This window comes from Anopheles maculipalpis, chromosome 3RL (genome assembly GCF_943734695.1).
Source record: "Anopheles maculipalpis chromosome 3RL, idAnoMacuDA_375_x, whole genome shotgun sequence".
NCBI classification, from domain to species: Eukaryota; Metazoa; Arthropoda; class Insecta; order Diptera; family Culicidae; genus Anopheles; species Anopheles maculipalpis.
This window is the reverse complement of record NC_064872.1, coordinates 54827623-54843625: the sequence shown is the minus strand read 5'-3', so window position 1 is coordinate 54843625 and position 16003 is coordinate 54827623. Positions and strand designations below refer to the sequence as shown.

Genomic DNA, 16003 nt, shown 5'->3' with positions numbered 1-16003 from the left:
GACGGCATTCTTCATTCGGCAGACATCCATCTGCCCTCCACCCTCAGTGAAAAGTTCTCGAACAAAGCACTGAAATGCTGAAGCGACGGGAAATTATTACTTTCTAGGTACGGTCCCGTTTGTCCAAGTGCGAAACATTGGGCCGGTGCTGTACGTCGCACCAAGCACGGGCTGTCCATCCAACGGGTTGGATGTGTTAATATGCGTGTGTGAGTAGAGCATTTATATGGTAATAATCAAAACATGGGATATTTATGTTCACGCATTGCAATTTATAATAATCCCTGATTATACGGCAGCCCTCCCAGGGGACTCATCGTTCGAAAGAAGAGGGAAAATATTTTATAGCAAATCCTCAACTACGGTGCACTTTTATTTGTTTACAAACGAGTGTATCAGGTTGGGTCTTTTATTTTATTGAACGACTTGTACTATTCAGAATAATGATAATAAAAATTCACAACAAACTAACAGCTCGCAGTGACTTTAGATCATGATAGCGCATGTCTTAAGATAGCATGTGCCGAGTCCATTACGATGAGCCATATGTGTGGAAGAAAAACGTTACACATGTCTATGTCTTACTAATTTACTCATTATTGGAAAGTTAATGAATGTTAACGTTTACCTTAAGCGTTGCTCCTGCGCACAGAAGTTTCTGTATTATGCAGTTTTGGTAAACGAGGTGCAAAAAAAAACAACATTAACCTTACACCAGCACATTGCCCACGAACACATGTTTAATGCCATTATCGAAGACATATCGCTTTCGATTCGGGCGGCAAATGAGGGAGCGAAACTGTCACGAAATTTAGACAGGTGCGTACGGTTGGCCCAGCTGCAATGACAGTTGGCAGCACGGTACGGCAGGAATGTCAAATAAATGACGCTCGTAGATACCGTTGTCTTCCGTTTAAGGTCAGCTCTGAAGCACCTTTGTCGCGTCATCTGCAGTTTTGGCGCAACTTTCTTATCAGCGGTCGTGTGGTGGTTTTGTGTGTCCTGCTTTTTTCCTTCTCAAATTTGGAAGGAATAAACCATCACAATCAACTGCAGAACGCGTGCAGTAAAAGTGAAGTCCATTGCATGCCAAGCCTGTTCGTTTGCTTATAATTAGTTACACCCGAACGTACGGCAGAGCCTTCCCGATGCCGAACGTTTATGCTAATTTGTACATTCCGTACAAGCAAAAAGAAGTGCGAAGTGTGCGTTAAGGCGATCGAATGAGCGATTCTGGGTGTACATGGGCAAACCGATGTTACAGTTTATATGCATCGATAGTTCAATGCATTTGTGTGTGTGTGTGTGTGTGCATTTATGTAAGCTTATTTTTTACCACAATTTTTGAATATTCTCCGCTCCTTTTATCGCCCCAGCTAGTCTTGGTACACTGAAACCCTTTCTATTACTAAAACCCCACAGAAAAGCGTGTATAAATATAAATTCCTACCTGTCGATAAGGACCGTTTTATGGGTGCAACATAGTTTTAAGTCAGTGATCCGGCAAAGCTGTTTGATTATTGGCCACCCAAAAAGGCGTCAATACTCAAAGAAATTACCTTTCGTCACGCTACGTGTTTGGGGCGAGGTAGCTGGTACACCCCGGGGCCGAAACTAGGTGTTTCTCAAGCTACCAAACTACCGGGCGTCGGAAAAGGTGGCCACTAATGGTGACCACAAATCCATGCCACGAAACGACCGCACCAAGCATGCATGGAAACTCAATCTTCCCCGGTCGCATGTTTTCCCGTGTATTCCTTCTCGGAAGTGAAACATGAGTTATGGCGCGCTGCTGGAATGTGTTCGTGTTCCACCTTCAAGCACACACATATACACCCATAGCATCCAGAACGTAACGCCAGCTACACATGGTAGCTGCCTGTAGACGCCACAAAAAAAAACCCCCAAAATCCTTCTGACCCGCACGACGTATGCTTTGCTGTTGGGGTGGAAAATTGCAGGAAAAACTGCGTCAAGCTAACCGAAAGCGGCTAATAATAATGAACCGCGGTTGCGAAAGTGCAGGAAGGAAGTAAGTACTTTCCTTTTCCCCTTTTCTTGTGTTACTGTGACACAATAGGCAGGCGCCCAGAGTGGGAAAGGCGGTTCCAAATTGAATCACAAACCCCCCCCCCCCCCCCCCCCCCCCCCCCGAAAACCATCCCATCGATTCGTTCTCCTTTTTTTCCGGGTCTTCCGGAAGCGAACACAGGGAAGTGCGTAAGCGTGGTCCGTATACCAAATATCCGCCGATAAATTATTGTCCTAACGATTTTTGCCCTTTTTTCTTCTTTCTTCGCCAGGCAAGGGGAAGGGAACGATAGTTTATTGACTAACAATGATGATAAAGAGGGAAACGACACAGTTTGGGTTGGAGTTTTCATGCTGCCGAAGCTGTACTTACCCATAGGCAGCTAAGGTTGGATCGTACGGATAGTATCCCGTTGTAGGCTGCAATCCGGCGGAAGTCCACGCTGTCATATCACTTGTTGGCCCACTGTCCTTCAATGCGTAGGGATTGCTCTGCAAAGTGAGAAAGAGAAAACAAACAAAACGATGATAAACAAACACTCAAATCTGTAGCTGCCCACATAACTCTCACCCAACAAGTCACCTAGTTTGGAATGGTTTCCGGATTTCCTTTGCAATTTTTAACTCGAATAATCAAAACGGAAAAAAAAACCACAGACAAAAAGCGCAAGAGAAGTAAATTGAATACAAACTGTAAACGAACCGTGGCTCTTTAAGTATGTGGTGTGTCTCGTTCTACCGAGAGGGGGGCCGATTACAATCTGCACGGAATTATTATGGCAAACCGAGCACTACGGCCGCTGTGGACGCACTTCCCTGCGTCGCATTTTCCATGAATTCTTCGTCCCCCTGCCCCACCCCCCTCCCCTCCTGAACAGCCAACACAGTTCGAATTAGCCCGAACAAAACAAAACAATTAACACTTTTATGATTTTATTATTGTTTTGCAATGCATTGCCACAGCGAACGCCAATGGAAGGAAACGCTGCTGCAGCGTTATGCATCGAGCATTTCTCGTTTATGTTGCACAGTCTCGTTTATGGTGCTGATTTCATTTCGCCCAACTACCCCATCGTTAGCAGTTCCAACTCCGGCGCGCTGCAGATAAATGCAGCTGAGAACGGCGACACAAGAACTTGCCCGTGTGTGTTTGTACTTGCTCCCTTTTGCACACCATGTTTTTTTTTATGATTAACAAATATACACCCATCTTCTGGTGTTTATTTTCCCTCCCACCGAAGTTTTCCAATTGTTTGTGTGTGCGTGTGTGTGTGTGTGTGTGTGTATTTTTTATGATTTCATACGTTCAGATGTGATTATCTTTCCACTCTTTACCAACAGAGTCCACACAGAGCGATATACTTTGGCTTCGTTGTTAAATGAATGCCAGTGGTGGGTTGAACTTGCCCGTCCTTACAATGCACTCTTAACGCTAATTATCGAAAACGGAACGAGATGGATCAGTGAAAACAATCCATCCAGCTAGGCGGGGACAGTCGTCTCGACGAGCGTAAAACAATAAACTGTATCAAAAAAAAAGCAGCTTTACACGGGAAGAAAAAATAAATAAACTGTTAAAACACACATAAACGCTCTACCCGCTTGCAACAAGGTGTGCAGGTTGTCCGTGTGTGTGTGTGTCTGCATGTGTTAAACTTTCTGACCGACTTCAAACCATCGAAAAACCCTGCCCCGCCCGTACTGCGGCAGCGTTCTCTTCACCATGTCGATGCAGGTCGGTTTCACCCCTTTTGTTTTTAATAGCCACATAACAGATAAAAGCTACGGTTCTTAATTATAACATTTTATTTAAAACAAAATATGTTTTGCGCATAAAATTATAAGCTTCGTGGCATTTTATTCCAGACGTACTCGGCCGTATCGTGGTCGTGTTGGATTTGTTGTAAAAATTCTTTACGAGGGCTGCAACAAGATGTGTGTGTGTGATATGAATGTTAAACACTTGTTTGAACAGTTTTTACTTCATTTAAGTACTTTTCCGTGTGTTTTCATAGCTCATGGGAAGGATCGCATTTAAAATAACGTGTGCGTTTACACAAATAGACTAAATTTCACATTTTTATTCGATGACTTCGTTTATCATTTATGACAATGTCTGTTTATCACGTTTGCTATGTGTACAAATAAAATATTACAGTATTACAGGGTTTCTATCCATATAGTTGATCTTTAAGATCACTCAGTAGAATCTTTTGAATATTAGTAAATTATTGTAAGCTTGGAACCGAGTATGCCCGGGATAAGGCAAAGAATAAGGAGGAAATGCCTTATCAATTAGTTCATAACATTTATTCAACACAAGGGATGTTGACAATACGGCACTGGACCGTCATAATTAATTATAAATAAATAAATTATTGCAAGCTTTTTTGGAAACTTTGCAATCATGAAGTGAAACATTGCATTCAGTAAGGGCAAATTTGCATCTCAACTGTGGCAATTTATAATCAACAAAATATGAAATGCCATCCAATAATTCGCTGTCATCAGCACACCGTTTTATCCACATTTGAACGGGCTTAACGCAAAACATTAGTTGAAAAAGTTCTGTTGATCAGCGCTCATTGCAAACTTCCGCAGTCGTGTTACGAATTTCATCTCAATGAAAGCTGAAAAAATCCATTATATGACTGCAAAGCTCCACAACGGGGCTTGCTACATGCCACTATCCATTTGAAATATTCCTCAAAGCAATTGTACAATTCCATTATGCCGAAAAGGAAAATGGAAAGCCTTTATTAGTTAATGAAAGGCAACAATCAACAACACATTCAAATAAAGGCTAATATCTTTTCGAATACGAAACCCCTATTATTACATTTTAATGCCAAGATGGCAGAAGCGACTGAGCGTCAAGCCTAGAAAGATCTGAACAAATCTGGAAAGTTTGACTCTTAGTTGACAGCAATGTGGGCTGAGCTAACTGCCGAAAGACTACTCGGAACTGAGTAGCAATATTTTCATAGAATTCTTCTATGCATAAAGGCAAAATTTAATTTAACAATTTTTAATCAAAATACTGGCTTTGAAGGCCTCACCAAAAAATTTTCTAAAATAAACTATGGCCCCATCATGTACAACCAGCAACCCTGTATCACTTACAACAATCGGACCGTACCAAACGATCGTTACAACTTTATCCCAACATACAAAACGCTAACAATAGTTTACGATAATGAGTTCCACCGCATCGCATCAGAACGAAGAACGATCATTGTAAGTTGGAGGAGTTAAAGCACAAAAAGCATATTCACTTGCACTCGAGCGCATTGTTGTAGGACGCCGTTGTTACTGAAGCTGTTGCTGCTGCTGCCCGTGCAGATCGACGTACGACATTTTTTATGTTTCAATTAAAAGCCACCGAAATGCCATCAAGGTGATACGAAGGTATCCTTTTACAAGCTATAAAACCAACAATAAAAGGGTATTAAAAGAGAATGGCGTCACCATCTCCGGGAACCTCATCGCTCATCGGGCGCTCCTTTGTGTCCGCCTTTGGTAGGCAACGAAAGCGCACTGTTGCATCTCCTTCCTTCGGAAGGAAATGTTATCACACACACACACACACTCTCTCCCTCTTCTTCCTTTGCTACAGCATTCGCTAGCGCAATAGAATTAACGCCACTTGTTTCGTTACTGCATTCCTTCGACCGTGGAAATGTCTTGGGCGTCTATTACCGGCTTGTTTTCAAACCCCTCGCCCCCCCCCTTCTTTGCTGGTGCGCTTTCCCGATTTTCCCAACCGTTCAATCAGCATAATATGCCACTCTTCATTTCACGCACGATCCCTCAACGCCGCATTTGCGCACCGTTTTATGCGCGCACGCATTTCGCATGGTTCTGCGTAGCGCGTATGTTTATGGCTGATGGAGAAACTCGTTTGTTTACTTTGGCCCTCGCAAAACCAGCACCGCCACCTCCATCGGCGCCCGTTGGGGCAGATCTTTCAGCAGGGCGAACAGTTCATCAGCGCGATATTGAGCTGTGCTGGGCTGGGCTGGGCCAATATGTCTTGCCGCACGGACGAGCGCTTGCCGGCGCTGGGGCCGTGCGAACAACGGGCACGCATTTTATTTCCTTTGCTTTATTATTTATCACACATTATTATGATTATTAGCAATACATTTATTTCTCTCCACATTGCAACCGTCTCACGAACCGGGCATATGAGCTGGACTTTACCATGCGGACTGCGAGTCAGGATCGAAAGGAGCAGTGGTGCAGTAGGAGCGAAGCAAAAATACCGGTAGCTAAGAAGGCAATCCATTTATCAGCTCCAGCTAACAAATGGACCATCTTCCAACGGTTGCCTTACTCTCCTTGGTCTGGCTGCTAGAATATGAGGAGTGCGAGAGAAGTTGTAGATAAACCGAGATACTGACACGACCGAGTCCAGTCTCCGGATGCTGTTGGGTGTCTCGTTTCGACGCACGCACGATTGAAATGGACATATTTAACGTGTTTATGATAAGCAGCATAGATTGATCCCGTTTTCTCCCCACCCCACGGATGGGCAGTTGCGTCTAGGTTTGCTGTTTCTTACCTTTTTCTCTACCAGCAAAACACCTTGCGTCCATCCATTCGATGTTCTTCCACGGCGGCTGGTGGACAGCCTTCGAGTTCATAATTAATAAATTTATATCGCTCGCGAAACACAGCAGCAACTACCAGCCCTACAGCGCTGGATCGTTTGCGCTAAGCAAACAAGAATCGTCCACCGCAGTCCCGCCGAACTCGCCGGTACAGACAACGTGGCAAATGGTAAGCCAAACAACCAGTCAACCGGACACGGTCAAAAGTGGCATTCCGTCGATAAAAATTAAGTTATTAATTCCTACCGAGTGTATTTCGTTGCGTTTTTATTTTTCACCTTTCTCGGTTTCCCTCCCCTCCCTCCCATCCTCGGAACGTACCACCCCGTTCCCACGCTTCACGTTACACCGACACCAGTTTTGGGATGAGCAGGGCCTAGTTCGATCCATTTCCCCAAGGGGAAGACTCTAAGGAGACGATCAGAATCGACGTTGATGGAAAAATTACTCTTTCACGCACACTGATGTGTTCGCTTTATTTTTTTTATGGGAATTGATGCGTGTGCATGTTTGGTGCGTGCGTTCCTCACCCTCAGCGTGCCTGTGCCATGGGGCAAGGCCCAACACACCACTAAGTACGGGTATTCGGTTATTCGGACCGTTTAACCTGTGGAGCAGGTGCTAATGAAAGGAAATCGCCATGTACGGTGTAGGACGCCGCCACCGCAGCTACTTGCTGGGAAGGTGGCTTCCTTAGGCGCCTCCCGGTTCCTTCGCCCTTCGAAAGCACACACACACACACACATCCGAAACCCCTTTTTCTCGCCTCACAGCACATGTTCCGCAGCAGAACGGGCAGAACAACTCTGTTATGCGCGATGACTGTTTTAGGATTCGACGCTCACCTATTCTCAACCTTCAATCATAAATAATGCACACAACCGCGTCTTTATGTGTTACAGAGGGCTCTTGGGTTTTGGTTCGGTTTTATGCGATCTTGCTTATTTATTAAGGTCGAAATTTGTAATGCACCAGCGTTAATCTAATAAGCTAAGCGTTTTTTTAAGGGAGGTTTGTTTATGGGCACTAAGCTGCTAGAGGAAATCGTCTATTTACCAACATGGATGTTGGTAAAATAAAGTAACGATGCCAATTTTGTGATCGCAAAAAGGTCTCATAGATCTCTGATTAGCAGGGGAAAACAGTTTTTTAACACATTTTAGAGACTAGTTGGCGTCTGTCGCGAAAGTACTACACATTAGAATGAAACAGTCGGATAAAGGTGGTTGAAATTATTTTTTAAACCCTCCCGTTCGTATCCAGAAAATATGATCAAACGATGATAATGACAATAAAAATGCACCCAGACAGCCGGATGACTAAGACACCAGAAAACTTTCTGCATAAATCAGGTGTTAAACGCGAAAATGGTGCGGAACTCTGGGCTTAAATCCTTTTAATTTAACCACCATATAATCCTGCTCTACATTCATTGCATTGCATAACTTAAGAAATTAAACCCACCCGATCCGAAAGCTGACCGGTGAGCGGTGGGTGCTGACCATTCTGGCCAACGGATTAGAGTGGTGTGGGGAAGGGAAGGGAAGCAAAGTCTAGGATTTAGGTTTGACAAGCTTTCGCATTCCCGTGTGGTGTTTGAATGTTTGAAAATGTCCAACACGTGATGAAATGTTTTCCATTTAATTCAAACTAAACTGGCCAAAAGGTGTATTTGCATTTGCACTTTTTGCAAAGTTAAACACCAAAATAAAGATATCTTTTTTTATTGGCTTGATGGTATTAAATTAGGAAGGTAAAAATACAAAAGAATATAATAGCAACACATTTTCTTCGCCAAAAAAACATTTCCAACGCGCACGACGAAAAATCGGCGAACCGTGCGTAACCACGTCAGGTGGATTGTTAAAAGCGTAGATGAAGATTATTAGCGCACCAGTGCGACAAAACCGGCTGCCGCCCGGCCAACGGACGTTCGGAACGATCGTTTGAAAGGCTTAAAGATGGCAAGCGGCTAGGCGAAATAAAATAAAAATCCTAGTTAACAAAAAAAAAACCAAACCAGTCAAAGCCGTTCGGCAAACGGCTACCGAACACGCTCGCTGCCAAGGTGCCTCAGGCAGCAGGGTGCTCTGGTGATACTGGCAGCACTAAATAACGGTAGCAAAAACAGTAGAGAGAAAGAATGTGTGTGTGTGTGTGTGAAGTGTGGAACAAACGGTTTCCAGCTCGCCCGTCGGAAGTGAGCTGGATGATGATGGTGGGAAAACTGGGGGGAAAACAAAATCACCTACCCTGAATTATGATGATAGTAACGGAATTTATGTTGTGTTAATGACAATATCAGAGTGACATTAAATATGCGGCAATGTATTAGGCGCTGCTGCTCCGCTACAGGAAAGTTTATTGGCTGTGTTGAAAATTCACGGAGCCGATCTCGAACACACCGGCCCCCCTTTTTTCCACCTCCCCAATCGATGTGTCTACCTCGCGTTTTTAATCTTTTTATCTTCTAGTAGTAAACTGTGCAGATTTGCACCACCACGGCAAAGGCTACGATTTGTGTGTGGTAAAAAATGAACATAAAAGAAAAGATATGGTGTGCAAAAAACCACACCAAGCTACGCAGTAGTGCGCGACACACGGTAAAAAAGAAAGCAAGACAGCAACAAAAACAAAAAACACATAACTTCACCGCGAACGGCGAGTGTTGAAAAGATTAGTTTTACAACTTGATCAAAGACAACAAGTACCACCGGTACGGTGGTAAAGGGGAGGAATTGTTTGGTGACGCGGCTACATGCGGTTCTGCAACTGCAAGTTAATTAGAGTTCTCAGCACCGCGCCCTCAGCCATAGCGATTCCAACGCAACCAGTTCGTAGCGAGGCTTTTGGGCGTCGGTAAAGAAAACGAGCGGGGGAAAAACAATACACAAGCAAACAGCTCCATCACTCGCGTTGGCAAGAATGGTAAAATTTGTCACTCATTTGCAGCTGCCACACCGGTGCTGCCCCGAGACCGAAAGTCTTTGACTGTTTGATTGATGACCGCTGCATCTGCGACCGAACGCAGTCTCATGCCTTTTGGCCGTGCAATTTTGGTGCTTTTGTTTATATTTTGCTCATTTTCTCGCTCCGCACGCCATACGTACGACCGATATGAAAAAATTGTCACCGCTCGTCGGTCCGTCGGTCTGCTGTGCTGGACGCCGTCCTGCATCTTATCGCGTCTTATCATAATTACATGTACGTGCATGGAAGCAGAAGTAGAGCAAACATAAGTCAATGCCGTTGGATCGGTTGCAGCCGTCACTGTTCGTTGACGCCGTAATGAAACAAACGACTACAGCGGACATCAAGCGACGAAACCGAACGCAAACAAGTTCCATTTTTTTTTTTTACGGGAAAGAGTTTCGTTCTGGATTTTCTTTGTGCCTCCGAGCTTGTAATGAGTACTTTAATGATAATTAGATTCACCCTTTGCTCATATTTGAAACCGTTTCTGGCGTTGTTAGATTTGTGTTTCACATTCACGTCACGTGCGTTCCACAAGAATGGATGAATCTTTTACAAAATTAAATCTTTTGCAAAATGGTAACAATTTCATTGCTTTCGTGTGACAGATTGAGATACTGCTTTGTGTCCACACAGCTTGCTTCCCTTTGCACAGTGGTAATTATTTTGCATTCATATCTCTCGATCACTGTTCCAAAACTGTTCGTTCAGTGGCCGTGGACTCCTTCGTGACACCTCCGGAGAGTTGAATCTTGTTAGCGATATTAAACAGTTCCGCACATCAATGGGGCCACACCATGCACACCAGCAGCCTCGGTGACCCGAAAGGAAACCCCTTCGAATCGTCATCACGCGCTGCTAACACACAAACGAAACAATGCCATTCCAATTTGTAGAGCTTGTCAAAATAAATAAAGCTAACATAGATGCAACCCACAACGAGCATGGCCCAACGAGCTCACGCGGCCTCCTTTCGAAACGAGGGGGTTCGTTTTATTTTCAGCTTCATTTTATTTGTGTGTTTTTTTTTTTATATTATTGTCCCAATCGCGACCGATCGGTCATGTGCGTCTTAATGCGCTAAAGAGTAAATTGTTGTCGGCTGTGAACGAACTGGTCCCGAACGAGCCGCTCAATGAGCGCGGAGCGCGGTGAATCTGGCAGGAAAATGTGGCAGTAAATTCAGACACAAGTCACAAGTGGCAATTTATGGCTTCACGGATTTCACGCATCTCCCGGGCAGATAAATATAATATTGAAAGCAGTAACAAAAGCCAAAACCTCGCACAGGAAGGTTTCCCCAGGTCTGCCGGGTGCCAAACCGTTGGGTGCCACCGCGGACACGCTTCGCGCAACGATCGGTAAGGTACGACCGATCAGCAAATGCAAGCAACCGGAATGGTCGCGAATGGTGGCGCGGGTGGATTTTGTGGAATCTGCTTTGCTTTGTCAGTGGCAGCACGGTGCATCAACTGGGCTGCAGGCGACAGAAGCAAGCGCACGGAACGTTTTCGACGTGACCCTTTTTCCTTTATCGCCACCGGAAAATCGTCCAAACCATCCACACCCGTCAACGAGGTAATTTTTCTTCAAACGATTTTGGTACGTTTTCTTAAGCTGTGGCACTCGCGTCTTGCGTCCTGTGCGGCTTTCGAACAGGAAATTGCAGTAAACGACGTTCGAACGTAGCGAGCAGAACGAGCGCTGGCTAGTCCGTACCATTCACATTTGGCACCGGGTCCTGGTGCCACGTACGGAGTGTAAATCTCATCGAAACGAGTTGACCGTTCCATTCATAAATATGCTTCGACACAGATTTAGATACCACGAAATCGACAACGCGTCGTAGCAGGAACGATGCCTTTATGCTGTGGCTGCACTTCTGCTGCCTTTCAGTCAGAATGAGCGCTGAGATCGTTGAGTGCTGCAACGAAGCAATGTACTTTTTTAACCGTATGAATTGGTGTTTTGTTTAGTGATTATAATAAAAAAATCCTGTTTAGTAAGGTTTTAATTTAGCTACAAATTTAAAACATTGCTAAATAAATGTTAAGATTTCCCCCTTGTGAGTCTGAGCTGAGAATCTTTTTTATTTTTTACCCCAAGACACATTGTTTTGTTTCTTCGGTAAAATATTTAAATATAATTTCCACGCTCTCCACGGTGCAAATTTGTGTGGCGGAATGTGACAATTCCAAGCGATTACAAAAGCGCATCATGCGAAGAATGGCTGCATGGCTGCAAAGCAAAACCATAAGACAACACAGCAAAGAAAAAGCAAAACGAATAACTGCATCGACGTGTCTGACTCCTGCTGCTTTCTATGGAGCTGTCATTGGCGCGAAACGAGGCAGAAAATCCCGAAAACAAAATTCGTCCTTCGATCGTACCCACCACAGGGGCACGGCAGCACCATTCGGTGAAGATTACAAATACGATTTCTATACATTTTATATTGCCCGATTCACACAATCGGTGTGAACTATCTGAATTGGACTGTTTCGATCCGTTGCGCCGTATGGATGGGTGGGACAGCCGGGCAAGGGGTTGCAGAATGCCGAGTCGAAGATTTGGCCAGTGACGACGACGACGACAGCACTTTAGCATTCGGTCGTGAGCGCGTGAAGCACGGCTAACAATGGGACACAACCACTGTCTAGGCAAGGGTGTCCCAGGGCATTCGAAACGATTTCCGGGAATTTTCGGCACACATCTTCACCACATTCAGTGGATGATCGTTTTAAGCGGTCTGCTGTGTGAGATCCTTCCCATCGGCTACCCACCGCTGGAAAAGGTTGTTCCGAGGGATTCGAACGGGCGAAGATTAATTTACATTCCCTCGGCTTCGGAAGAAAAAATGTCCCACAAAAATGGTGGTTGTGGAATGTTGCGAGATAAAGGACATCGATGTATTGCTATTGCTGCCGCCCGTTTCCGACAAATCCAACCACAGTCAGTATCTTCTCAGGCCTGGTGGGAAGCCTTACCGCAAGGAGGCTCATTATTAATCCTAATAACACATCGGTGTAATGGGTTGGCATGGAATTTAAATCGGTCTGATGCAAAGATGCAGTAATTAGTTGTTGCGGGAAATCGGACGCACATCTCCAGATGTTCTTGTGGTGCTGAGCAATGTAAAATGGTTTTACCAAAGGGACATTCTTCAAATCGTTTTCTGACTGCATAAGAAAGTTATGAAACAGTAAACAAAATTATAAAACAAATCTACTACCAATTACCTCTGATTCATCTTTCCAGGTTTCTCGTGACGCAATTTCGTCGTTACCCAGCCCAGAAAAACAAGCATTTTAATTACTGCAGCGCAGTTCAGCTTCAACGCTGTTTTGCATTCACCCAAACGACCGTTGCCGATAAGTAAATTAGGCTGCTTTAGCTAACGTTTGCTAAGTAACATCTTTTTACATGATTCGCTCGGTTGACTTCAATTGAGATGCAAATTAAGATTAATTTTATGTGCCTTTATCGCTCACAGCCGACCCGGTTGTTTTCGGCCAGCACTAGCAGAGGATGGATTGCAATTAGATTTTCGTTTGCCGGACGAACGGCTGAATACGGCGTCGGTAGTTCGGTATTTAGTTGATGATGTATATATATTTAACTTCCATCGGGGTGGAGACTTTGATGGGTTTTGGCGTTTTCCCGCAAACGACATGAAAATTAATTGCCCTAAAAGATCGCACGAAAAATAAAAAAAGCAAACCCAGCCAGCAATAACACATTTTAGCTTTCTGAAGGTTCAGTGCAGTGCTTCTGGCTTGTAGGTGGGCCTCGTCGATGGTGACGACAGGGTCGATAAAAATGGATCGGCAAGATAGGGAAAAGGTCTTTCGTTCGCCTCCCTGCACGTGCTACACACTACTGCCGACATCCGTTCACCCTTAACGACTGGCCGCATGGCGAGTGTATGGAGAACACACAGGAGGATATGCTTTAATTGGGGCTACCAATTCTTCGACCGTTTACGTTTAGTTTTCGGTAGGACCTCTCGCATTCTCTCACTATAAAATTATTGCCACCTGTGTGTGTGTGTGTGTGTGTGTGTGTGGGTGGGACGTACCCGTTTTTTCGGATCACTGCCTTGAAGCTAAGACCACCGGATGGGAAACGGTTTGAATCGGCAACCTCCGAATGCACGTGCCCTGCACTTTTTAAACACCACAAAAACAAAGCGGAAATAAAAACTGGATGCCACACACACACACTCACGCGCGCGCGGGTGAGACATAAAAATCAAAAACACACATCCAGAAAAATCCCCTGGGTGGCCCATCCGGGGAACTCTTTCACCCGGGGAACCGAAAACCTGGAATATTAAAATTTCGAACCATCATTATTACACCTCGTTATGGGACTGTGGCTTTTTCCCCGTTTCGGGCGGTGTCGGTGAGCACGACACCATCAATAAAACTCCTTAATGATTCCCTTACCGAGCCGGGTGTGCCCAACCGATGACACCGGTCATCCCGAAATCTGGCCCCCGATGCCCCGGGTGCCAGCAGTGTTAGACGATCGATTTTCGGTGACGTTTTTTTCTCTCTCCGAGTTTTTTTTTTTCTCCGGACTCTGGCACTCACACGATCGCTTCCCAGCTATAAATACTCGATCACACCGCCTCTCGATCGCAACCAAAAAGGTGATGACAGGTTGAGTTGCCAGCGGAAAATGTAACAGCGAAACGAGGCGCGATTGCACCCCGCCGCAAACGGTCGTACGGCCTGGATGGATACGAATTTAAATGAGTCGTTCGCATATCGAACGAAAGCTGACCAGCTGAACAAGAGCAAACTGTACCGGAAAGTTATCCCCGACAGTTGCGGAACGAAATGCACAGATAAAAAAAAAACACACAATCCGACCAAGTTGGCGAAAAGTTGAAACGCAACAACACAACGGAGAAATAAATCTGGTTGAAAGGAAAAAGGAAACAACAAAAGCAAACTACCAACCAAACGGGGGCATTTTGGTTGCCACCCCGATCGACGATCGGTTTCGAACGGTCGACGCAAACCGGCACACGCGGTTGCCGTAAGTAAATTTGAAATTAGATAAAATGAAACTGTCAATTAATTTTATTCTCAGCAAATAAATTTCATTCCAAAGTCTGCCACCGCCGGGCCGGGCCGCGCTTTTGTTTGCATTGTTTTGATCCACCTTTTTTTTGCACCGAACCGCAGTGGAGACCTTGGGCGAGACCTTCGAGTTTTGACCCCTTTTCGGGGATATCCCGCCCCCCCCCCCCCCCCCGCGCAGAAAGCGTCGCGTCGGTTTTGGTGGTCCGGGTCGAATAATTAAGCAAAATTGTTTTCGATTCCTGTAACGCGCTGGTCCACCGGTGCTCTTAATCTTGTTGAGCTGCTGCCGTGTTCTTTTTCTTCTTCTTCTACCTTTTCTCACTCCATTACTCGAATCTTCCGTATGTGCGATCGACGTGTGTTGGCACTTTTTCTTGCCCTTCGCTTGAAAGTCTCTTTCCCGGGTTTTAGTTCCTTAATTTTTCTCTCATTAAAACCATTTGCCCAAGTGTGGCGAATGTGTGGCGCACCGTGTGCATCGCAAGGGGAAGGGGGGGGGGGGGAGAGAGAGAGAGAGGGAAACAGCTCTTCTGGTACGTGCGCAAATGGATGTGGTAAAACCAAAGCCATGCAACGACCATGAACCGTAATTCTCTCCGTTCGTCGTTGGTGGGTGTTAAAAATGGGGTTTTTTTTCGTTTCAATCGCTACGCGCGATAGCTGCACGCGGTCGGTTCAGAATTGGTAGATTAGATCGCGAATCAATGGATTCCGCAACGCGAGTTTGCGCAAAGTGGAATGCATTCGGTGAAGGTGCCGCGCGAGTGTATGCGCAATAAAAATTAATTTAAATTACGACCATTGACACACACACACACACATATTGGCCATCCGAACATGGTAATTGATTGCGATTGGTTATTGGAGGGTTTAAAATATGTTTTTTTTTTGTAAAATATGTTTGCAACAAATTGTTTAATTTATTTATAATTTTTTAACGCTTCCATCCTTAGCTGAATGGATCTAGACAAGTCCTCTTTGAACTTGAGCCTCAATACAGGGGACCTCTTATAAAAACTCTGGTTAATATATTCAATTCCAATTCACACGCAGCATTCACTCGTAATGCTTCCTTGGCAAAACCCATTACTACTGCTCGAATGATCGATCGACCCAGGCAAGATGGTACGTAAATAAAATACCCTTGTCGAGAGTGATGTTTTATGTCAAACTGTATTCATTCGCTATTTCGTAAGCTTAGAAAACAACAACACCAAGCACCTGGAATCCTCAAATTTCAGCGCAAAACGAACCCAACCAAAACAGAAACCCTGCCGAGCGTCCCCATCGGTC

General features: G+C 44.9%; 1 protein-coding gene across 2 annotated transcripts in view; it reads right to left on the bottom strand.

Moving 5' to 3' along the window:
• LOC126561657 (homeobox protein araucan-like) overlaps positions 1 to 16003 on the bottom strand; it is a 99016-nt gene that overhangs the window by 28009 nt on the left and 55004 nt on the right. For both annotated transcript variants that reach the window (XM_050217942.1, XM_050217943.1), the window contains exon 3: positions 2405 to 2523. In XM_050217942.1, coding sequence (XP_050073899.1) covers positions 2405 to 2523 — 119 coding nt within the window. The remainder of the gene's footprint in view (positions 1 to 2404; positions 2524 to 16003) is intronic.